Here is a 25,657-nt window from a genome sequence, read left to right as displayed (position 1 = left end):
TCCCCAGTTTATTCATTGGCGCATTCTCCGTGTCTTGGCCATCATCAGGTGTTTCTGAGTTGAGCTATATTTGAATTTCACCATTCTCACTTGGCCTCCACCCTCCTATATGCTGTGCAAGACCATTCATTCCTTTTTTCCCTTTTTTTTTGTATTTTTCTTAAGTGAGAAGAGGGGAGACAGAGAGACAGAGTCCTGCATGCACCTGACCGGGATCCACCCCAGCAAGCCCACTAGGGTGTGATTCTTTGCCCATCTGGGGCTATTGCTCTGTTGCAACCGGAGCCATTTTAGCACCTGAGGTGGAGGCCATGGTGCCATCCTTAGTGCCTGGGCCAGTTTGCTCCAGTGGAGCCTTGGCTGTGGGAGGGGAAGAGAGAGAGAGAGAGAGAGAGAGAGAGGAGAGATAAGGAGGGGGGGGGAGAAGCAGATGGTTGCTTTTCCTGTGTGCCCTGACCAAGAATCGAACCCAGAACATCCACACGCTGGGCCGACGCTCTACCACTGAGCCACTGGCCAGGGTCCATTCATTCCTTCTTGATGGAGAGTTTGGGTCCTGTCACTAATGTGTGTGGGAATCTCTCAGGCCTATCTCCTGAGAGTGAAGGCCTTGGGCTAAAACAACATGTTTTAATCTGCCCAGGAATGTAGTACTGTACCAGGGAATTCCTGAGTCATGATGGCATGCAAATTAGACTGATCCCGTTCATCTACTTGTAGCTGTGAATTTCCAGGGTTTGGAACCAATTCTGCCTCCAGCCAGCTGTTGATTGCAGGGGTAACTGAGCTCTGGTCTCGCTTGGGGTATGGCTTCCTTACAGAGACAGGTTTCTCAGTGTGCCGCTTTGGCTTGTTAGTGCGGACAATGTCATTCAAATATTGAGCAGGGATCATCTCTGGAGAGCAAAGAGAAGTGAGGAAGATGTAAGAAAATAGGTACACACCTACAAAAAAGTTTGTTTTTTGTCAGGCAACAACATTTTTCCAAGTTATTGGCTGTGAAATGTTCTTTGTTTACCAAATGCAAAAAAAATTTAAGAAAACTTTGTAACTTTTTCTGAAACAGAACAAGAAGTGTCCAGCTGTCTCTGTCATATCTGTTTTCTCTATCAAAATGTATGATATTTATTTTAAAGGAGAATAATAAACATTAGTAAGAGGGAAATTTGTTATAAATAGACTATCTGGATTTCCAGGAATAGGAAATGAAAAGATTAATATGGACCCCCCCCACACACACACTCTGTATGACAAACACAGGATGAAATATAACAATATAAAGCAGAGTTCCAAACAAAGAAAGGGAAATCCTTAGATATGAGAAATAAAGAGGAAACTGAAACCACAGTGGAAAGCAGATGAGCTCATGCTAAGGAAGCCGGAGGCTGTCAGCACTAAGAGTAGGCTGGACATCTAGGGGGTCACACCCATAAGGGGACAAAATATGTGGTCTTGGCCCATGCAAGTGGGGAGGTGGGACTGAGACTTGTGCATAAAATTGTTTTGGGCAATAAAAAGACAGGTTTCAGAGACGCATGCTGAAAGAACTACTAAAGGGTGTACTGGAAGTAAAAGGAAATTGAACCCAAGAAGGGAGGATGGGGGAGTCCTAGCAGTAATAATAAACAAGAAGTTGATAAATATCTGGGCAAATCTGAATGGGCATAGAATGTTTTAAAAATATTAATAATGAGTAATTGGCATTTTTGTGGAATTTAAATAATAGACAGTAATAGCAGAAGATGGGAAGGTAGTAATTATAATAAAAAACACTCCAAATTGCTAATATTGTTTGGAGGAGGAGGGAGATGTTGATTAATTTAAATTCTTTAAAAGCAAGTATGCATATTCAAGATGTGAAGGTGACCTTTGAAATAGCAGTTCAGCAGTATCTAACTTCCAAGAGAAAACTTGATTGGATCAATTCAATAGAACAAAGAGATCCCTACAAAAAGCATAAATAGAAAACAAAATATATCAGTGGTCACAGTAAAGGTATATGAGTCAAATACTAAACCTCAACTTAGATCAACAAATATGTATATAGCAACACTGACAAAAGTTATACTGGGAGATTTTAACATAATATCAGTTTAACTAACTGAGAGATTAAGTAGACACAATTTAGCAAACAGAGAAGATGCAGAATGACAAGCTTGATCTACTGGACGTTAATACATCCTGAAACCAACATGTTTTTCAAACATACATGAAAATGTATAAAACCTGACTACAAACTAGGCCAGAAATCAGTCTCAGTGAATACCAGGAAAATCAATGTCATGTAGATCCTGTTGGTTGATTTCAAAAAGAAACTGATAACAACAATGAAAAAATGAGATTTTTTTTTTCATTATTTAGAAAACATTTTGAAATGATTCGTGGGTTGAAAATGTCAGATACCCACCTTACCAGCTAGATGTGGCCAAGTGACCCAAGTTCCAGCCAATGAGAAGAGGAAGATGTTTAAGACTGGAATGTTCTGTTTCTGAGAATTGTGAAGAAATGTATGGTGACTGATGAGAAGGCAATGAACAGTGTCTAGCACATGAACTTTGACAAGGAAAACTGAACAGTCCTAGTGCAAAACAGAAACTTACAGACCCGTCTCAGTTAATAAAATAAACGTGCACATACTATATAAGACATTAGCAAATCAAGTAAACAGTAAATCATGACTTGATTAGATCTATCCTTGACTGTTAACATCACTATGAGGATTCAACAAGATTGTTGGGTATAAGCCTGACCAGGCAGTGGCGCAGTGGATAGAGCGTCAGACTGGGATGCGGAGGACTCAGGTTCGAGACCCCGAGGTCACCAGCTTGAGTGTGGGCTCATTTGATTTGAGCAAGACTCACCAGCTTGGACCCAAGGTCGCTGGCTTGAGCAAGGGTTCACTCGGTCTGCTGTAGCCCCCTGGTCAAGGCACCTATGAGAAAGCAATCAATGAACGACTGAGGTGTCACAACGAAAAACTGATTATTGATGCTTCTCATCTCTCCCTGTTCCTGTCTGTCTGTTCCTACCTATCCCTCTCTCTGTCTCTGTAAAAAAAAAAAAAGATTGTTGGGTATAAAATTCATATACAATAATTACTAGCTGTATTATACAGCAGGAACAATAAACAGAAGATAGAGTTTTTAAAAATCCCATTTACCATAGCAAGAGAAACTTAAAGGTACCCAGTAACAAATCTACAGATACATAAATTCTTTTTTGGAGAATAAAGGAAAATGTTATTTTAAAAACCCTAGATCAGTGGTCGACAAACTCATTAGTCAGCAGAGCCAAATATCAACAGTACAACAATTGAAATTTCTTTTGAGAGCCAAATTTTTTAAACTTAAACTATATAGGTAGGTACATTGTTATTAACATAATTAGGGTACTCCTGAGCTGGCCAAAGAGCCGCATGTGGCTTGCGAGCCGCAGTTTACCTAACACTGCCCTAGACCAGTGGCAGTATTCGTGGATGGGAAGTTATATTATAAAGCTGCCATGAATTTTCAAATCAATTATAAATTGAATTCCAAAGTAATTAAAATGGCAAAAGGATTTTTTTAAATAAATTTTAAAGAGGTTGTTATTTTAGATTTTATTTTTTTTAGATTCTTATTAGATTTTATTGTGAGAGAGAGAGAAGGTGGGGGAGGAGCAGGAAGCATCAACTCCCATATGTGCCTTGATGCAACAAGCCCAGGGTTTTGAACTGGTGACCTCAATGTTCCAGGTCGACGCTTTAGCCAACAGGATTGTTTTTTAAATAGATTCAGCAATATAATCCCAAAATTTCTAAATACTGTAGCTTTATAAAGAGCCTTGATATAAATCTTTCCTACTTATTCTACTTGTCTAAAATTGTTCGAATGAATTTCAGGATTAGACACCCAAGTGACATGAAAAATAACTGAAGAAATCAAGAACCTTTAATTTGGATAAGCTAGGTAATGGATAAAACTGGATAATGGTGTCAGTGAGAAGAATCAGGCCTATGTATTCCATAGCAGTGGTTTCCAACGTTTTTACTCTTAGGACCAGTGACCTAGCCAGCTGGAAATGGTAACACACAACAAAAAATCTTCTACCTCCTGGCCTGTTGGCTCAGTGGTAAGAGCATCGGCCAGGCGTGAGGAAGTCCTGGGTTTGATTCCTGGCCAGGGCACACAGGAGAAGCGCCCATCTGCTTCTCCACTCTTTCCCCCTCTCCTTCCTCTATATCTCTCTCTTCCCTTTCCACAGCCGAGGCTCCATTGGAGCAAAGATGGCCCTGGGCACCTAGGACGGCTCTAGGTCCTCCACCTCAGGCGCTAGAATGGCTCTGGTTGCAGCAGAGCCACACCCCAGATGGACAGAGCATCGCTCCTTGTGGGCATGCTGGGTGAATCCCGGTCAGGCGCATGTGGGAGTCTGTCTGTCTGCCTACCCCCTGCTTCTCACTTCAGAAAAAAATCCAAAAAAAAAAAAAAAGTTTTATCTTACCACGCATAACTATGTAACATGGTACAAACTGGTGCTCAGTTTCCAAACTCTACACGTGTGATGCATTGAATGGAACATAGTTTGTCTGAATGCTTTTTGTCTATTGCGCATCATTTGTAAATGCTCGGCATGGTGCAAAAGGTTGTTCAAATGAGTCTACAAGTTTTAAAGATATCTAAGACAACCTCAACAGTATTTTCACCTGTTATACAGGCTGATAAGTGTCCATCACCCTGAACCATAAGCAAATTCAACTAAAATCCTTGGGTCTGTAATCTTCATACTACATCGGGGTGGTTAACTCTTATGCAAACAGGCACAAAATTTCTGGCGGACCACTACAAGGCCGTGGACTGACAGTTGTAAAACTGTTTTATAAGACCCCAGGAGGGGGACAACTGAACAAAGACCAGTGAGTAAGAGTGCCAGGGAAAGGTTTAGGCTCAGTTTAAGGAAGAAATCTCAGTATGCAAGTTATCCGAGAGCAAAAGAAGCTGCCTTATAGTCAATCATGTTGTCACTTGCTGGGGATGCTTGCGCATGAGTGGAACACCCAGTCTTCAGGCTGTCCTCGAACAGATCCAAACATCAACTAGACGGTTAAATTCGACAACCTTTTAGATACTTTTCAACCTGAATTTTCTATGCTCAAAGTACGTTTCAGACATTATGCTGACTGTCCTCCAACATACATAAGTGAGTAACCATTGAGGGACAGGGGAAAAAGTATATAGAGTTCCCTTTGTACAAATCTAAACTATATCCATTTTATACCTTAAAAGGTTCTAGGCATATTTGGAAGAGAACGAGAACATATCTTAAGAGGTAGGGAGATTATGGTTTAATAAGAAAGAAAGAAAAGTTGATGTGACTTAAAACTATAACACATATCTCCGTAATAGTAAAAGAAAACCAAACCCATTACTTTGTAGTTACAAACTAGAGTTCAACCACCTCAAGTTGACCCTTGCCCTAGAGGGACAGGTCCTGGGCCTGCCATGTTGGCAGGGCTGTTTTATAATTGTAATTCATTAAATGGGTGTTGATTGAAACCTGTGCAACACATTGTTCAGACATGGGAGGGAATCCGTAATAAATTAGACATAGTTATTGCCTCCTGATCAGAGTAGTGCCCTGGGCTGACTGGTTCTAGCATTGGTTAGTCCATCTGTCCATCTCGTGAGTGGTGTCATGGAGGACAACTGTGCCTCGACTGATTTAGGACTAGTGCTCGGTAGCCTGTGAATTAAACAGAAACAGACAGATTAACGGGGGAAAAGAAAATTTTATGTACACAACAGCACAGAAAAATGTGACTCAAATGGGTGGTTAGGATTTGGGGCTTATGTATCATTTTATTAGGGGAAGAGGAGGGGGAAAAAAGGCATTTATGGGGAAACAAGTGACCTTTATGAAAGATAAACATGGCCTTAGGAGAATGAGCAGGAGATTTGATAGTTTTGTGACAGTCTCTTTAAGCAGTTTCTTTTTTTTTTTTTTTTTTTTAAGTTATTCATTTTAGAGAAGAGAGACAGAGAGAGAGAGAAGGGGGGAGGCGCAGGAAGCATCAACTCCCATATGTGCCTTGACCGGGCAAGCCCAGGGTTTTGAACCAGCGACCTCGGCATTCCAGGTCTACGCTTGATCCATTGCGACACCACAAGCCAGGCTCTTTAAGCAGTTTCTTATTCTGGTCCCTAGGCATTCCTCTTCTCTGGTTGTAAAACTCCCAGGGAGGGCGTTTGTGACAATTGAATTCTTTCAGGAGGCTCTACTTTTAGGCAGATAAGGGGAGTTCAGAAAAAGCAACTTGATTCTCAAATGTCTTCAGCTCTGAGTAATCCTTAGGTCACTGTGGCATATTATGGATCCCTTTCCTGGCCATAGGGAAGTGGGCTCTGAGAGTTGGACTGGCAGTAGCTAATAATGCGCCGGTGCCCATTTAATAATTTATACAGAGAAATGTCATTGTCCTAAGGGCCTGAATTCATGAGCTGGCAAAATAAGCCAAATCTCATTCAGAAATTGCTTTTTAAACATATTATTCAAAGCAACTATTAGAGTTAGTGGAAATACTCAAAAGCCTATGTTGTCAGGACCTACTCTCTGAGTCTGTCTTGAGCAGAAAGGATGTTTATTGGAAGCATGTTAGTGGCCCACAGAACTACCTAGAGACTTGAAAGTGGGCAGCTCTAAGGGGCCAAGAACAGCAATGATGAGAAGCATTTTTAAGTAGAAGCAGGCTGTTTTATTCTGGGCTGACTGGTTCTAGCATTGGTTAGTCCATCTGTCCATCTTGTGAGTGGTGTCATGGAGGACAACTGTGCCTCGACTGATTTAGGACTAGTGCTCGGGGGGCCTGTGAATTAAACAGAAACAGAGTTTAACGGCTGCCATGAGTATGTCCAAATTGTCCCCTTTTTCTTTTTATCACTTATTCCAAAATCCTAAACATAACCATCCCATTGAGTTCCCAGTCCAAGCCTGAGATTCCCCTGAGCGGGGAGAAGAGCTTCCAGATGTTTTCCAAAGCACAGCACCATTTTACATTCCCACCAGCAGCGTATGCAGGTCCCGATTTCTCTACATGATCACTGACACTTGTTATTGTCTGTCTTTCTGCTTATGGTCATCCTAGTGGGTGTGAAGTGGTATCTTGTGGTTTTGCTGGGCATTTATTTCCCTAATGTCTAGTGATGTGGAGCATCTTTTCATGTGCTCATTGGCCATTTGTTTGTCTTATTTGCAGAAATGTCTATTGAAGTCCTTTACCTATTTTTCAATTCACTGTACTGTAATGTCTTTTTTTTTTTAAGTGCCATTTATCCTTTTATTACTTGCTCTCATCTCCCAGGGCTGATGGGGCTGCTCTGTCCTCTGGCCCTTTCTACTACAATGTCTGATACACTGTTGAGTGCATAGTGAGTTTTGGCAGTTGCCTAATACATTTAGGACATTGCATTAGTGTGAATACATTAGTACATTTGGTGGTTGTCCTTTGATCCACTTTACTTAACCAGATAAGTGCTATTTCTTGGCTTGTCTTCAGAAATCCTGGTTTAGCTGGCGTTCAGGGAAAGGAGGCAAGGTACCCATCAAACTCTGGAATAGTAATTCTAAATAAAATCTGTGGCCCAGCATCCTGTGTGGGTGGGGCTTTTCTTTTGTTCTCTTTCATTTTCACCTCACCTCCAGCACCTTTCTAATCCCTTCCCATTGAAGTCCACTGGGAGAGGAAACCAGGGGTGGGGGTAGAAGGGTTTGGGAGCCTATTTTTAGGCTTGTTTTTCAGTCATGAAGTGTCATGTTCTTCCCCACCATGGCTGCTGGATTAATTAGGCTGTACTGGCAGCTGCCAGTCAGGGAGGGTTGCCAGCTTCCAACAGCGATTCTGCCCTCATGCCTGAATTGATTTGCATGGAGAGTACATCGCTCCTGCTCTGTGGCTCTTGGCTTCCAGGGCAACCTCTCCTGGCCTCTCGCGCCTCTGGGTAGGAAAAAATACAGCTTCCATAAGCCGTACATCCTATTTAACTGGCTAGAGCAAGGCCACCAGCTGGTCACTTTTCCTACCAGCTTGTTGGCAGAGCTTTGTGGCCATGGCCTGCATCTGTCTCTCACATCTCCTCTTCTGGTTCTCCCAGATCTTCCCTGGAGTGACAGTCCAGAGCTCATGTAGCTTTGGAGAGCCCACGACCGCGGCAACAAGTCATGGACAAGTGTCAGAGCCGGAGATGCTGACCTCAGAGCTTGTTTCCAAGCTATTTTTAAAGACTCTTTATGATTGTTATTAACTTATGAATGTTGAGATACAGTCTTCATTTTTTTCAGAAACTATTTATTGAGCATCTGTGGTGTGTCATGTGCCAGGCTCCATTCTAGGTCCTGGGCACACAGCCATGAGCAGAACAAAGACCTGTGCCCTGGTGGGACTGGTACCCTAGTTAGGAGTACCAGAGAAGGCACACCAGCCATGAAATATAAAACACCTGACATAGTTCAGAATAGTTCATCTTCCATGTAAATATATACTTAATATAATATTAAATTATTTAATTAATAGTTATGTTTTAAATGTCTACTGGGAAAAATAGAACGTGTAAGCAGACCAATCTTCATAACACATTTTGGTGGTTAACTCTTTCGCGGACCAGCGGTTGAAAAACACTGATGTGTAAGGGACTTCCTTCCAGATATACTTTTCAGTCCGTGCTATTCTGTTCTGTCCCCATCTCAGTTCTCGAGAACACATGCCAGGTGTCCTCACACTGACAGGCCCCACCCTTCTTCCTGCCCCCTTGCTGACTGACTTCCATGGGAAACCACAGAAACAGATGTTTGGGCCTAGTCTGGATCTTAGCATCCAGTCAAGTGGTTTTCCATCTTGGTTCCTTGATGGGCGACGTGGGTTCTTCACAGCATGTTGGCCACTGTGTCCTTGTCTCCTCAACCCACCCCCGTTCTGTCCAAGCAGAGCCCTTCAGGAACCTGCACCAGGCAGGCCTATTCCCGGAATCCCAGCACAAACTGTCCTTTTCTGCAGGGAGAGCGGTGGTGTGCAAGTTCAGGGAATGTTCCCCGGGCGAAGCCCAGCAGCTCTGCCTCTTGCCGGTGATCACTTTTTTCTGGAAACAGCTCGACTCTGCTACCACAGAGAGAATTACATTCAGAGAAGAACTAAAAGACCAGCCAGGGAAACTATTAAGAAGACTAAGTGAATAAATCACAGAAGCTGCAGAAGATATTTAAAGACCTCAGGAATGATTGTATATGGAACTGGGAATTACTGATTATTATTAAATAATTGTCGAATGTCAGATTTTGACGCAAGGAAGAAATGAACGGTCCGAATATCCCTCCTAGACCCGTGGGAAATGAGGACATAAAGTCAGCTAAGTCCTTTTTAAAGTCATTTAAGTGAGCGGCAGCTACTTGAGCACCATCTCAGCACGGGCAGTGACAGGGTTCAGGTGTGCTGTGCAGGGGAAAATTCCAACCAAGTGAAGCCCTGTTTTCGAGAACTCGGGAGGACTGTCTTTCTGCTGGGAATATCGAAGTCCAAAATTATCAGTTAAGACCATCATAATTCTGATCCCTGTCAAGAAAATAAAATTAGACTCCATTTAGACCACATTCAGCCTAATGTTGTTTAGTACCTCCTGGGGCCAAATATTCCCCAATGTGCATACACACTGTGAAGTGAGCTTAGTGGTCATCAGGATTATAAAGGGCCAGAAGCTTCTAATGGAGGGGCATTTTAGGTTTCAGTTCCATAAATTCTTTATGAAGTAGGTAGACACTCTTAACCTGAGACCAGCTTGATTGTGCCAGGCTGTGGCGCTTTCTTGTCAGGTCAACTGTGACTGAGGGAAACCTGGGAAATATATATGAGAAGCTTGCAGTAACTATATTTGCTTATGTCTAGGATGGGTTTCTCAATCTTGGTCCTTTCAATATTTGGGGCCAGATAATTCTTTGTTGTGGACACTGCCCTTGCATTGTTGGACATTGCGCAGCATCTCTGGGCCCTGCCCACTAGATGCCAGCAGCATCCCTCCAACATCCCCCCCCCCCCAGACATCACCACGAAAAAAGGTTTCCAGACTTTGCCAAACGACCCCTGGGTGGAAGGGGGGGGGGGATGACAAAATCCCAAACCCCAGCCGCCATTGAGAATGACTACTTTAGAATGACTAACCAACCATCCCAGTTTGCCAGGACAGTCCATGTGAACTGGGAAGAGTTGATCACCCAGCTATGTCATTGAGAATGTTCTATGTCACACTAAAGTTTAAAAGTAAGTTTAAAAGTCTCGCATTTGAAAAAGTCTGTCTTTGGCAAAGGCCTTTGGGGAAACATGATATACCTTTTCACAACAACACGTTTTGCAATATCGTAAAGGCTTAGAGACAAATTGTCCATCATTTTTCTCAGTGTCTTTAAACCTGAGTCATGGTGAGCTGGGCCATTGGGAGCTTTGGTCCTGGCCAGTTGGCCAAGAGAACATGAGTCAAATCACGCTTCTTTCTAGACGAGAGTTTCTTGTTTGACACCTCATAGTGAGTTTGAGTGACAGACTTCTCCTTAGAAATGTAGGCTGCATGAGTCTACATCACAAAAATGACAGCAACAGTGGGGACTAATTTAATTTCATTTTTGTTTGCAGCTCTGATAAGTTATGACTTTGGGGAGAAGTAAATTCTACTTTCTCAGACAAAAATGGTTTGAATAATGATGTGCTCTGGGGAAACTGGAGTCTGAGGGAAGGTCTGTTAGTGGGCTTAAAATAATTAAACTGACGTAACGTAGAACTTGTTTCACATGCCTCCTGAGCCTGGCCTGGTAAACGACTTATACCGGAAGGCCCTCCTTCCCAGACTAGTTAGAAGAGTCACATAACATCATACCAACCATCTTGGCGAAATAATTGTGTTTTCTAGTGTGTCTCATTGGAAAGGGTAATTGGTTATACGTATCCTGCAAGAGTTGATGAATGAAATCATGAAGATAGGGATTCTAGACTCTAGAGTCCTGAGCATTTACAAATGGAAGTCTCACTATGAATGGAAAATTTGCCAGTGTTTTTCATCGTTCTTCCAGAGAATGATTGTTACTTAGGAATGTGCTTCTGCCAGGAGGCCTTTAAAATAGTACAGGGGAATGAGTTATGGAGGGAAGGGGCTTGGGCCTCAGTGCCATGCCTGAGGAGCCTCCTGAACCTGGGGAGGGTGCAATGTAGTTGGAACTCCTCCCCACAAAAAGACAGTGGGTAGTGGGCCCTAATGCTGGTAGGGAGGCATCGGTACTTTGTCCAAGCTAAACAATGCCTAGCCTGCTTTGGGGCGATCCTACAGTCCTGTTTCAGTCCATGAAAAGTACAAGAAAACCACTTGCCTATGAGTAGAAGCCACTTCTCCCTACACCTGTCGCTCTTGGGGTTGGAGGCAGAAAGGATGGAGCCAAGGGGAAGTTTTGCTTGAGACCATTTCCCTTGGGAGGACCCACTGTGACCTTCCCACACCCAACGTCAGCCCCGTTTGCACTCCCACTTCAGGGACGGAAAGAACAAATCATAGGCAGAAGCTATAAAAACCCCTGTCAGGAAGCAGCTTTCCCTTTGAGCGGTGTGAACCTGAGCTAAATGAGTAGTTGCCGCAGAGACGACTTTCAGGAGTGAGACATCCTGCATTAGAGCTGCAAGAAAAATGGTCCTGCCAATTGGAAAACTGCGCCGGCTCTCTCCCCACAGTGCACCTGGAGCAGTGGTCTTCATCCTCACTCGCCTGGCTTGGGGGAACTGGAATTTCCCCATGTGTTTTAACCTCAAGAAATGGCCCAGAGCTTTGGGTTAGGTCCATCCGGCCAGCCCTTGAAAATACGTTATTTGTCTTTTAAAGAGCAGGTCCTGGATACTGTCAGAAACAAGAGAAACAATTTGAGGAAACGTACAAGATACACAGTATTTTGCTGGCTCTGGTTGTCATTAAATTCCTTGTCCAAGAGGGACTGGGGACTTGGGAATCTAGAAGCATGATCCACCCAACGCCCAGTTACATTGGCTTGGAATTCAAAACTGCTTCGTGGTGTCCTTTATTGCCAACATGCAGTCCTCAGGAGCCCTCAGTGCCAACACTGAGCATCTGTGTCGCCTTGCTGGGTCTGATGAACTGTGAGACGTTGGCAGCCCAGACACTGAGCCGTAGGCACCAGAATAGGAAGGAAACAAAAATGGTAGTATCTGGAAAGACAGAAAACCCCAGGGTATACTGCTGGGGGGAAATAAAGTCATGCAGATGTATTTAAGAACTAGATAATATTTTATATTTAAATATACTATATAAGGAGTTCTCTGGGTCTGCAGAATGCTGTAGAGTTTGTGTCTAAAGGGAAACAAGACAAAACAAAACTGAATTAGCCCTTGGTTCACAAAAGGTCTTGGAACCTGTGCTCTTGGGTGTTCCTTGCATTAAGAATGTTTTTTTCTGCCAATGCCTGCCTGGGTTTGTGCTCCAGAGGCATGGCCCTGTTGTCGGATTCGTCTTCTAGGTCTGTGACAGCCAGTTGCTAACACTGAGTGGCTGAAAACAACACATATCGATCCTTTCACAGTTCTGGGGGCCAGAAGTGCAGGTGTCGGCAGACTGGTTCCTTCTGGGGCTCTGAGGGAGACCAGGTTCGTCCTCTCCCTGGACGTCTCGGATCTGCAGCAGTCCTCAGTGTGGAACTGCGTGGCTGCAGTCAGTCTCCTCCTTGGTCCTCTCACGGCCCTCTCAAACCCAGGGAGCTTTCCTCTGGAGAGCTTTCACTTCATTGCTGCAAAAACCCTATTTTCAAATAAGGTTCAATTCACAGGTTAGGGTATAGTTACGTCTCTGGGGGGAGACACAAGTCAATCGACTACAGTCATCAGGTTATGTTTTGTTTCTCTTTGTAGCTCTGAAGTTGCTCCTCTCCTCTTTGTTGCTTTAGTCCACTTTCAAAACATCGCTCATTTGGATTGTTAAGCTGCCACCTGGCTCTAACATTTGCCTCTTTCCCTGTATTCGCATGTACACACACCCCTTTGTACTACTTCTGCCATATCACTCCTAGTGGACAAGCACTGGCCAAACCCTCTCAGCGCCACACCTCGCAGCCACTGACTTCTCACGTCCTTGTAAATCAAACCTGAGAGGGCAGGTTTCCAGTCCTACGAGGTCTCCCACACCAGGCTGTCGTCTTCTGTCTCCCACATTTGACAAGCACATGAATATGCACAGAAAATGTTGGAATGTGGGAAAGGCAGAGGCACGGGCGAGGTGGGGGCACGGCTGCAGAGAACTGTGTCCGAACTCCCCAGTCTCTCTGTGGCAGTTTGTGCAGAAAGCTATGGTAGTACAGCGAGGCCCTGGACAGGCTCTAATCTTTCATTTTCTTTCCCTCTTAGCAAACTGCCTAGTTGGGCCAGAGCTGTTGTTCCCAAAATATTTTATGTTACGGAGAAGGCTTGGAACTATTATCCCTACACAATTACAGGTAAGTCCTTTGTGCAGCCAGTATGTTCCATGTAGCAGTAGTCAGACTTAACTGATTTAGGGTTTGTTATCCCAGCAGAGACTTGTGGGAGACCTCTACCATCTTTTTTTTTTTTTTTTGTATTTTTTTTTTTTTTTTGTATTTTTCTGAAGCTGGAAACGGGGAGAGAGTCAGACAGACTCCCACATGCACCCAACCGGGATCCACCCGGCACGCCCACCAGGGGGCCACGCTCTGCCCACCAGGGGGCAATGCTCTGCCCCTCCGGGGCATCCCTCTGCCGCGACCAGAGCCATTCTAGCGCCTGGGGCAGAGGCCAAGGAGCCATCCCCAGCGCCCGGGCCATCTTTGCTCCAATGGAGCCTTGGCTGCGGGAGGGGAAGAGAGAGACAGAGAGGAAGGGGGGGGGCAGGAGTGGAGAAGCAAATGGGCGCTTCTCCTATGTGCCCTGGCCGGGAATTGAACCCGGGTCCCCCGCACGCCAGGCCGACGCTCTACCACTGAGCCAACCGGCCAGGGCCCCTACCATCTTTTTAGGTAAAGGCTTTTCCTAGCAGGGGGAATGGGGGTGGTTAAGCTAAACCATTTCACTTTCCATCTTAAAGTTATTGCCAGAAATAGCTTTTGGAGAAGGAAAGTGAAGCTCTTTTAGTGGCACTAATTTTTAGAGGTGTTATTATCCTTATTGCTTTCTGATTCCTCAAGTAATTTGGGGGTGTGGTTTGTTTATAAACAAGTTGTTTATTTTGACTTGTTTGTTTTGCAGCCCTCTACCCCTGTCTACCCCCCCCCAAATAAAATAAAATGCCTTGACTATAATTTATGTAAAAAGCTTCTGTTGGACCCCTCTGTCCCAAACTACATCCTTTGCAATTGGATAATATGAAAAATTTTAAGACACTTTTCCTCTTACTTGTAATGATGTGTAGTGATAACCTCTATGCTGATACTGAACTAGAAACTGTGGCCAAAAAATTTAGAAGGTTTGGTTCCTGCCCTCAAACATGAAAATTCAAGATCCCCCTTGGACATCGCCATAACAAGCTTTTCTTATTGGTTATGAAAGCTGCTTGTTCACTTAAAAGATTTCCTGTGTGGTTAATGAAATGCTCTACTGCATTTATTAGTCTTTAATTCTGCTTTCTAATGCCAGTTCTTTGGTTTTTAATTAGCTACAAACCCATAAGCTAATTGAATCTTCTCTGACAGTCCTTATCTGACCAACCACCAAATTATCATATGAAGAAGTTTCAAGACCAAATGTGGAAACACTCAGTATTTATGAAAGTTTAATTTTTGGAAGGTTTCTTTACCAGCTTTTTAGTAATTATAGCACACTAGTATATGTTAGTTCTGTGGTTTTATATTGTATATAAGTGTGGTCTAAAACTTCATTTTTGTCTCTCTTTTCTCTCTTGTCCAAATGAACTTCCGGGACCAGAATACACAGTAAGTTTATTTAATTATTTTTAAATATTCAGCATACATTCAGTGAAGTAATTGGAACTTCTCTTGTATTCTTCCTCCTATCAAAGTAATAAAAATATGGAGGAATAATTCAGAATCAGAAATATTTAAATGTTGGCTATTACATTATATAATATAATACTTGAATGTTCTCTTTTGTTCCAGAATATGAATGTTAATTGAAAATGCCTTGATAGTTACTTTACATAATTAACTTTGCTTGTATTTTTAAATAGCTTGATTGCTCTACTTGTGATAGTTGACTGTAGTAGAACAATTTCTAGAAATGTGTTATTAAAGAGGTGATGGTAGTTACCAATGAAAGATGGGTTTGTACTTAAAGGCTGTGGCCTTACCCCTTATAGGAGAACCTTGAAACTAGAGAGACGTACATTCAGACCGTTTTACTCAGAGTTCTCGATTGGATAGTCTCAGTGCTTGATAAGTAATTTAATTTCTTCTTGTCCTAAGGGCATCTAGAGTCATGACTGCCATTAAAAAAAAAAGAAAGAGGACCCTATAATATATTGTTGTGGTACCTTTTGTGTGTGTGGGTGTGTGTGTGACAGGACAGAGAGAAACAGAGAGAGGGACAGATAGGGACAGACAGACAAGAAGGTAGAGAGATGAGAAGCATCAATTCTTTGTTGTGGCACTTTAGTTGTTCATTGATTGCTTTCTCATATGTGCCTTGACCAGGGGGCTACAGCAGAGTGAGTGACCCCTTGCTCAAGCCAGTGACCTTGGGCTCAAGCTGGCAACCTCGGGGTTTCGAACCTGGCTCCTCCACATCCCAGTCCGACGCTCTATCTACTGCACCACTGCCTGGTCAAGCTGTTGTGGTATTTCCATTGGATCATTTCCCCAGCGGCCAACAGGTCAAACTGTCATAACAAGAAAATGGTTAACTGAGCCGTGAGGAAGAGAGATGGTGAGAGAGAAACAGAGAAAAACCATTCACCTTGTCCTTAGCATAAACATCATACACTCCACATAATGGATGCTCAATAAATAGTTATTGAATGAGTGAATTCACTCTCAGTGAATTTGTGGGTTCTTAACTTAACAAATTGTTATTGAATTGAATGAATTGAGTGGAAGGAATGCATGACCAGCTTTGGAGTCGAAGGCCTGAGTGTCCCCTGGCTGTGCCACTACTGGTTGAAGTTCTTTAGTGAGTGATTCCCAACTGCCAGTTCTTAACTTCATGCTGGCCCATGACTGTGCTCTCCCCTGTCCTTTGCAAAATTAAAAAATAAGAGTATTATTCAAAGTTTTCCATAAAATTAAATGTATTCCACATAAACCTTCCTTTGCATAAAATAAACTAGATCCCCCTTTCTTGGATGTTAAAATATTTTCTTTTAAATAAAACGATAGGAATATGTATAGCATTTCCTCCTGCCCAGTGTCCATAACTTCAAAAAAGGGCCATTCTGCGGCAAAATACAAATTTTCTTTTCGGAAGTCAGGGAACTACTGCTCTAGCGCAAGCAGCTTAACCTCTCTGCACCTAAATTTCTTCATCTCTAACATGGGGATAATCCCTTGTTCCTACAGCTACTAGTAGGGGATTCAATGATCTAACACAGGGGTCAGAAGACTATTTCTGTAAAGGGTCATATAGTAGATATCTTATGTTTTGTGGGCCAAGCCACCTCTGTCACTGTGAAAGCAGCGATAGACAATATGTACAGACATAGGCATGGTTGTATTTGCCCAGGCAGTGCACAGTCGTTTGGCCCCTAGGCTGTAGTTTGCCCACCACTGATGTAATGTGTGGAAAGCTATTAGCACATAGCCTGTACATAGCAGGCAATTAAATGGTTCCCCACTAATGCTAGCCTCCAGCTTCCACTGCTTCTAGCAATTGCCCAATCAGCAAAGGGAAGGCTCTGTAATCTTTTGAATCCTGCTCCCGTTAATAGTGGTACACATTCCTTTCCTTTAAGCCTCCATTTTCTCATCTGTCAATGGGGAAAATGTGCTAATTTATCTTATAAGGGTGATGTGAAGATTATATTAAATTCTGCACATAAAATCTTAGCTGGGTTCTGGGTGCATGGCAAAGGCTCAGTAAGTGCTCATCGTTATTATCTATCGTGCGGTACTAGAAGCTGCCATCATTAAAATGGAAGTTCTGTGGGCGAATTAATGGGAAGATATCTTGGTGACCTTCAACACTGACTGGGCTCTAAGTTATTAGACTGGGCGGTACTAATTGTCTAGGATGTTACTTAATTTTATTGATATCTGATGTTATCCCGCTTCCCGCTTCTGTGAAAGCTTGTGCATGGACTTTTTGTTTGAAAAGCAAATTGTTGTCCCTGTAGCTGCACAAAGGCAGTTATTATTGCCTGGTAAGCCTTCGAATTAAGTCGCCTTGACCTGACCCAAAACTGATGGCACTTAACTCCCCATAAGCTCATGACAGTACTGTGAAACATGGGGGTTATTAACAGAGGAATGAAGTCTGAAAAGTGTTTAATGATATTATGTTCATGTTTAAAGACTGTGTTATAGCACTCTGGTTCTGAAAACAGAATGCAACAGAAGGAACACCATGTTCCCTGACAAGGCATCCCAGGGGGACGCGTGTCCTGAGGCAGCCCTCGTGGGCAGCTCTCCTGCCCGGCTGCAGTGCGTGAGCCTTGTCTCCTGTGCCTACCCTTAGGTGGGCCACGGGATTCCTGAGGGACCCAACCTTAACTTCCGCCTGACCTCTGCCCCCCGCAGTCTCCTGCAGCTCTGATCACACAGTTCAGACTTTCAAAAGGCCTCAAATTATTTATTTCGGTTTGAGAAAATTTGGCGACAAAACATAAAGAACTTAGTTCCCGTTGTAAGGTCTCATACTCACCCCTGCTGTTTGACTCTTTTTTTTTTTTTTCTTTTCATTTTTCTTAAGCTGGAAACAGGGAGAGACAGTCAGACTCCCGCATGCGCCCGACCGGGATCCACCCGGCACGCCCACCATGGGGCGACGCTCTGCCCACCAGGGGGCGATGCTCTGCCCATCCTGGGCGTCGCCATATTGCGACCAGAGCCACTCTAGCGCCTGGGCAGAGGCCATAGAGCCATCCCCAGCGCCCGGGCCATCTTTGCTCCAATGGAGCCTTGGCTGCGGGAGGGGAAGAGAGAGACAGAGAGGAAAGCGCGGCGGAGGGGTGGAGAAGCAAATGGGCGCTTCTCCTGTGTGCCCTGGCCGGGAATCGAACCCGGGTCCTCCACACGCTAGGCCAACGTGCTGTTTGACTCTTAAGTGTTACTTAATCTTTTCTAGGGCCTTTTATTTTTGTCAGTTCATCCCTAAGGCAATGCTCGGGATAGTTTCCTTGGGTTGCCCTAGCAAAGTAGCACTAAATGGGTGCCTTGAAACAAAAGACATTTGTCATCTTAAGGTTCTGGAGGTGAACAGCCTGAATCAAGTTGTCAGGAGAGTCATGGTCCCTCTGAAACCTCTAGGGAAAGGAGCCTTCCTGCCTCTTTCTGGCTTCTGGTGGCCCCACACATTCCTTGGCTTGTGGCAGCATCAGTGCAAACACTGCCTTGGTTTTCACATTCCTCTTTCCTCTGTGTCTATACCTCCATGCGGCACCCTCCTCACTGTGTCTTTCTCCTTGTGAGAACACCAGTCATATTGGATTAAGGACCTACCCTATCCAGTATGATCGCATCTTAACTAATGGCATCCGTTGTGACCCTAATTTCAAATAAGATCATTTTCTGAAGAACTGAGGTTAGGACTTCAACATATAATGGTGGTGTGGGATGCACAATTCAACCCATAACACCAGCTTTCAATTTTAGGTTAACATATGTGTATTAAGCACCAACAATGTGTAAAACATTGTGCTAGAAGGCTTCATTGAGCAATCACCCCTACTCTCTGGAGATGTGCAATCTGGATGTAACAATTTGGTGACATTCCGGTCAAAGCCTGGGAGTCACAGCAAGTCATGGGGTTTTCTGAAAGCAAGATAGGACAGGCCATCACTCCACCCAGGGAACAGGCAGACCTGCCTACTGAGCTGGATAAACTCTTGAGAGAGGCCAGAATGAATGGCACTAGGGAATCAGTCAAACAAGTGATTGCAGTGTGATAGGAAGTGGTCTGGCCTCTGGATTGGGCCTTAAGCTTCAGGGACAGAGCTGTCGACCTCAAGAAGGGGGGTATAAGCAAGAACAGGACACAGCCATCAAACATCAGTCAAATGCGATAATCATGAAATGCAGGGATGATAAAGTTGACAGCTTTAGCAAGTAAAAATACCCACTATCTTGTTAAGTTTGAGTCTTTAGTTTAACAGCAAGCAAATAGTTTTTAGTATAAGTATGTCCCAAATATTGCACGGGATATACTTATAGTAAACAATGCTCATCTCCTATTTTTTTTTCTTTTTGTATTTTTCTGAAGTTGGAAACGGGGAGGCAGTCAGACAGACTCCCGCATGTGCCTGACCTGGAGCCACCCGGCATGCCCAACAAGGGGCGATGCTCTGCCCATCTGGGGCGTCGCTCTGTTGCAACCAGAGCCATTCTAGTGCCTGAGGCAGACACCACAGAGCCATCCTCAGCGCCCGGGCCAACTTTGCTCCAATGGAGCCTTGGCTGCAGGAGGGGAAGAGAGAGACAGAGAAGAAGGAGAGGGGGAGGGGTGGAGAAGCAGATGGGTGCTTCTCCTGTGTGCCCTGGCTGGGAATCGAACCTGGGACTCCTGTACACCAGGCTGACACTCTACCACTGAGCAAACCGGCCAGGGCCATCATCTCCTATTATATCTGGCAGTCCTATGAGGGCAGGGGTGGCAGCAGGGCAGAACTGGTCTCAGAGGCTATAAAGTACCAAAATCAGGTTGTAAAAACAGGGTGCATTTATAGGCCAAGGGAAAGAGAGAGAGAGAATTGTATAACCCGGGAAACTGTCCAGCAGATGACGTGCCATGCTAACACTAAGGCCAATCAAAGGACTGGTCAGAAAAACTTCAGTACTTCTTGCCTCAGGACTGAAGGCAGGCAGAGCTGGGGAAAATAGAATGAGAGCCATTGAGTACATAACTTTTCAGTATCTCAAGGAAAACCTGTGCTGGGTGTTGTAGTTGACGTGCAAAATAGAGGGTTGCGGAAAGAAGAGAGAGATTCTGCCTAGGAGAAATATGGGAAGATTTCTTGGGCAAAGGTGGGATTTGAGCTGGACCTCAGGAATAGTAGAACCCATACATCCAGACACCTGTTCTGTCTCAGTCTCCTCAGGATGCATAATAAAATACTACAAACTGGGGGGCTTGAACAACAGACATGTATTTCTCACAGTTCTGGGAGGCTGCAAGTTCAAGATCCGGGTATTGGCTGATTTGGTTTCTGGTAAGGGCCCTCTTCCTGGTTTGCCAAAAACTGCCTCCTTGCCGTGTCCTCACACAGCAGAGAGAGAAAAAGCAAGCTTTCTGGTCTCTTCTTATAAAGGGCACTAATCCCACCATGAGGGTCCCACTCTCATGGCCTCATCTGAACCTAATGACCTCACATAGGCCCCATCTTCAAACATCATCACGTTGAGAGATGGGGCCTCAACGTGAATTTGGGACCAGGCCCACAATTCTTCCATAGCATGCTCACTCCAGGCCCAGTGGCTAAGTGATAGTCCAGCTCCTCGCTGCGTAGACACGTGGAGGCTAGATCAGGGCAGCTTTGAATGTCAGTTCAAGGTCTGGATTTAATTCTCCAGAGGGAAGCAACATTGTTCCTGTCTGATCCACTTTTATTTTCCATCCCAAATATAGGAAAGTTTTCCTTTCTCCCAGTGACAGAGGGGATCTGGGTTTTCCCCTCCCTGGCTGCAGGTGCCCTCCTTCCCATTGATCTGGACCCCACTGTGTTCTCACGCCCTTTGCCCACTGCAGCCTGGGCGCTAGAGCTCACTTCTCTCTGACCCCAGGGCACCAATCCTGCTCCCGGGATTGGTGACAGATGCTTTCAATTGTCTTCCTCTTTGTTCTGTTTTAAATGCTATTTCATCCGGCTGTTTATCCCCTTTATCCTTTAATCTTAAATACCTCTTCTTGATGTCATTCCAAGCTTTGTATTTCTGGTTTGTGCCCCTAAAGCAAGTCCCCAGTGCCACACTCTCACTTCAGGTCACCAAGCCCCACCCCTCCCTTATGGAAGCCAGATAGGTGTCTCTTTTCATTGGACTTGCCCAGGGCACTGTTTGTCTCTTCCGAGGATCCCAAGTTATAACTGACTGTCCAGCCTATTATTGAGACCTCATGCTGTGATGAAATCCAGCCAAGAGGACTTTCTATTTAGGGTCATCTAGGGCTTCAACATTATCACAGCTTTTATAAAGACGTAAAAGTTTTTTCATCACCACGAGTGAGACTGTGTGTGTTTAGGATTATGTGGAAATGCAGTGTGCCCAGGAAATGGAAAAAATGCAATATTTGGTTATAGGAAAAATCTTAATAATACCATAAACAAAGAACAATACAACAACAGTTTTCCAGAGAACAGACCATCTAACCGGTTCTTCAGAACCTGCTGGTCCTGCTGAAGTTTGTAAAGTCACAAAGGAGGAGACTGGCTGCCTTCCAAAGTAGCTGATTTTGTTTTTTTAGGTCTAAAAAAAGGCAGCACTGGACTTAGGAACATAGCTCAGCAGCATCAATTCAGCCTCAGTAATAATGAAGGGGTTGAAAAAAGGATTTTCTTCTCGTTTGGAAGAATTTGACGACCTTAAGCTATCGCTAAGTCAGGAGGAGTGACCCAGAATATATAGTTGCTGTATATATTTTGCTGTTGTGACCATCCCCCTCCATCAAAATGTCTATTAATAAGAATCTGCAGAAGAGTCGAGGACAATGGGAAGCACCTTTCTTTCAGTTAGAATAGCTGCTCATTATCCAGGAGCAAAGGGAGTGGTGAACTGTGCCAGGTTACCCAACATTTTAATTACTTAGTTGAAAGAGGTAAAAAAAGGTACATTGTAGCAGGCCAGGGAGAAGGAAATGACTCTTAAACAAATGTCAAGCAGTATTGAGCCACAGTGAGAGATGGGGCTATTCAGGGTCTGTTTAGTGGAGGCTGGAAGAGTCAAGGCTGCTCACAGCTGCAAATGGGTCATCAGTCACCCAGGATGAACTCAGGTTGTCTCCCAGGAACGGCAATAGATGGAGGTATTTTTCTGAAAGCAGCGAACTGTCCTGGGTTGGGATCTTGACCTCATCTGCTGCCCTAATAATTGAAAGAGCTGATGGGTGCTGATGACCATTCCTCTCAAGCTCTTTCTTCTTAACGCCCTGCCCGCCCCTACTCTGCCTTCCACTAAATCCCCACAAAGGGTTATTACAAAACTAGGAAATAGGTACAAGTCCAGGGAAGAAACATTATTATACCAGAACTCTAGGATTAGTCTTGTCTGGAAGGCAATGAGGGGTCGATCTAGCCATCTCACCTACTGTGTAAGCTAAGAGAATGAAGGTCAGGAAACCAGGGGATGCCATGGGGGTTAGGTGAGTTGGAAATACCGTTTGTCTCCATATCACAATTAACTCTGGATCTTCAATATATAAGGCAGTACCTAAAAAGTATTCCTTTTTAGAAATGGGGACATATGAGCCTTGGACCTGTTAGGGACCAGGCCAAAGACCGTCCCCCAGTAGGAGGCGTAGATGAGCAAGGCAGCAATCAGCCCAGAAGAGAACCTTCTCAGAAGATCTCAGTGGAGCCCTGGATCATGGCATGAGGCTTTCTGTTGTAAACAGAGCCAGAATAATCAAGTTGAAAAATCTTCAGGGTTGAAGAGAATTTAGATGGAAACATTTCAGAACCATTTATGACAATCATAAAGATGGTATATAGCCCATTAAGTAAGGGAAACACTGGGTTATACAGTTAAACAGATTTGGAGTATTGCAGGACTTCTCAGAGCCTTTACTCTATCCTAACATATATTGTGACTCTCCACAGGGAGCTATAGTATGCAACACTTTCCATACTCACTTGTCCCTGTGACCTCAGTCTCTCTCAGGGTCAGAGCTATGATGTGCTCAGTAACTAGGCCAGTGGATCAATTCTATTTCAGTTAATGTTGTTTTCTCTTAAATTTCAGAGGACTAATATGTTGCCTAAAGATTACTATTACTCAAATACCAGTTTTCTGAAGGACCCCCAACAGTAATGAAAAATTTTTTTAAAGAATCCTATGACATAGAACCTATACGTTTCTTTTTAAGCCAAGCTCACTGTTAGACCACAAACCAAAGACAGCAGTGTATTGGGATGACCGTGAGCTTATGCATTCTGATTTATTTCAATTTAGAAATAAACTGGCCCTGACCAATAGCTCGGTTGGTTAGAGCAGTGGTCCCCAACCTTTTTTGGGCCACGGACTGGTTTAATGTCAGAAAATATTTTCACGGACCGGCCTTTAGGGTGGGACGGATAAATGTATCACATGACCAAGACAAGCGTCAAGAGTGAGTCTTAGACGGATGTAACAGAAGGATTCTGGTCATTTTTTAAAATAAAACATCATTCAGACTTAAATATAAATAAAACGGAAATAATGTAAGTTATTTATTCTTTTTCTGAGGACCAGTACCAAATGGCCCACAGACCGGTACTGGTCCACAGCCCGGGGGTTGAGGACCACTGGGTTAGAGCATTGTCCCAAAGGACAGAGGTTGCCGGTTCAATCCCTGGTCAGGGCACATACAAGAACAGATTGATGCTCCTGTCTCTCCCTCTCTCTCTTCCTCTCTCACTAAAATCAATAAATAAAAATTAAAAGGAGAAAAAGAAAATGAACTGGTTGTACAGTTGGACCAGTTGCAGCCCAGCTTATTCACAGATGCACCTTGATCCTGTGTAGAACTAGATCTTGTCTCCATGGCTCAGCACCCCAGTCAGTTGGTACCTGGTGAAGCAGAAACCTTGGAACATCCAAGTGTTGTCTGTCTGGTTTGTCCCATTTCCATTTGCACTAGCTGTTCCTAAGCTCTTCTTTGTACTTCAAAGAAAATTAATTCAGTCATTTAGGAGAGGGAGAGAATAGAAGAATATAAAATATGTTTCTCTGTCCTAACATAGCATTTTAAAATTGTTTGATTTTAGCCTGACCTGTGGTGGCGCAGTGGATAAAGCGTCGACCTGGAATGCTGAGGTTGCCGGTTCAAAACCCTGGGCTTGCCTGGTCAAGGCACATATGGGAGTTGATGCTTCCTGCTCCTCCCCCTGTTCTATCTCTTTCCTCTCTCTCTCTCTCTCTCTCTCTAATAAAAATGGATAAATAAAATCTTTAAAAAAAAAGAAAAAAAAAATTGTTTGATTTTTTTTTTTTGTATTTTTCTGAAGCTGGAAACGGGGAGAAACAGTCAGACAGACTCCCGCATGCACCCGACTGGGATCCACCCGGCACGCCCACCAGGGGCGATGCTGTGCCCACCAGGGGGCGATGCTCTGCCCCTCCGGGGCGTCCCTCTGTTGTGACCAGAGCCACTCTAGCGCCTGGGGCAGAGGCCAAGGAGCCATCCCCAGCGCCCGGGCCATCTTTGCTCCAATGGAGCTTTGGCTGCAGGAGGGGAAGAGAGAGACAGAGAGGAAGGAGGGGGGGAGTGGAGAAGCAAATGGGCGCTTCTCCTATGTGCCCTGGCTGGGAATCGAACCCGGGTCCCCCACACGCCAGGCCGACGCTCTACCGCTGAGCCAACCAGCCAGGGCCTGTTTGTATTTTTTTAAACATCGCTCAGAATGACTTTACAGAGGGCAATCATCAGAGGAAAAGACTAATAATTCTTTAAAGGAATTTGCAATGGAAGATTTTCCTCAGGAATTCTCCCTTCCTTTTCTCTTTTCCACTTGTGGTGGTAAAAATTGGATTTTTCATCTACAACTTATTAAAGCCTATGGAGTTGTGTGCAGCTCAAGTTGGTGAGGTTAGAACAATACACCTGGGAAAATTTTGTGGGACAGATTTCTGTAAAAATAAAATAAAATGTGCCTGACCAGGAGGTGGCTCAGTGGATAGAGCGTCAGACTGGGATGCGGAAAACCCAGGTTCGAGACCCTGAGGTCGCCAGCTTGAGCGTGGGCTCATCTGGTTTGAGCAAAAATTCACCAGCTTGGACCCAAGATCGCTGGCTCAAGGCCTTGGTCTGCTGAAGGCCTATGGTCAAGGCACATATGAGAAAGCAATCAATGAACAGCTAAGGTGTCGCAATGTGCAACGAAAAACTAATGATTGATGCTTCTCATCTCTCCGTTCCTGTCTGTCTATCCCTCATTCTGACTCTCTCTCTGTCTCTGTAAAAAAATAAAAAAAAAATAAGTAAATAAAAATAATTTAAAATAAAATAAAATAAAATGTATATACCTATGGTTATACGAAGATAGTAAATTTAAGTGATTAAATAAGATCGAGGCAAAATTGCTCAATCTCTTTTGCCCTATCTAATCACTAAGCTACTCTGATAAACTACATGATAGTATATATTTAAGTAAGGAATTTGCCCATTTGGTTAAGAGGGACATTCTTACAGTTTTTAACTGAATCTGAGGGTTTCCTACCAGGCCATGTGCCAGCCTCTGTTTGGGAAGTCACCATAATTTGTTCCCACCTCTATTATTTATGTGCATTTCTTTTTTTGTATGATGTGGTCCGCCTGTCTCTTTAAATTAAATTCTTGTCCTGCCTTTAT

General features: G+C 44.0%; 1 protein-coding gene across 1 annotated transcript in view; it reads left to right on the top strand.

Annotated features, from left to right (window-relative positions):
* PITPNC1 (phosphatidylinositol transfer protein cytoplasmic 1) overlaps positions 1 to 25,657 on the top strand; it is a 280,286-nt gene that overhangs the window by 140,882 nt on the left and 113,747 nt on the right. Inside the window, exons 3-4 of the mRNA XM_066386509.1 lie at positions 13,409 to 13,497; positions 14,939 to 14,946. Coding sequence (XP_066242606.1) covers positions 13,409 to 13,497; positions 14,939 to 14,946 — 97 coding nt within the window. The remainder of the gene's footprint in view (positions 1 to 13,408; positions 13,498 to 14,938; positions 14,947 to 25,657) is intronic.

This window comes from Saccopteryx leptura, chromosome 5 (assembly GCF_036850995.1).
Source record: "Saccopteryx leptura isolate mSacLep1 chromosome 5, mSacLep1_pri_phased_curated, whole genome shotgun sequence".
NCBI lineage: Eukaryota > Metazoa > Chordata > Mammalia > Chiroptera > Emballonuridae > Saccopteryx > Saccopteryx leptura.
The sequence above is the reverse complement of the archived record's forward strand: the minus strand, read 5'-3'. Positions and strand labels throughout refer to the sequence as shown.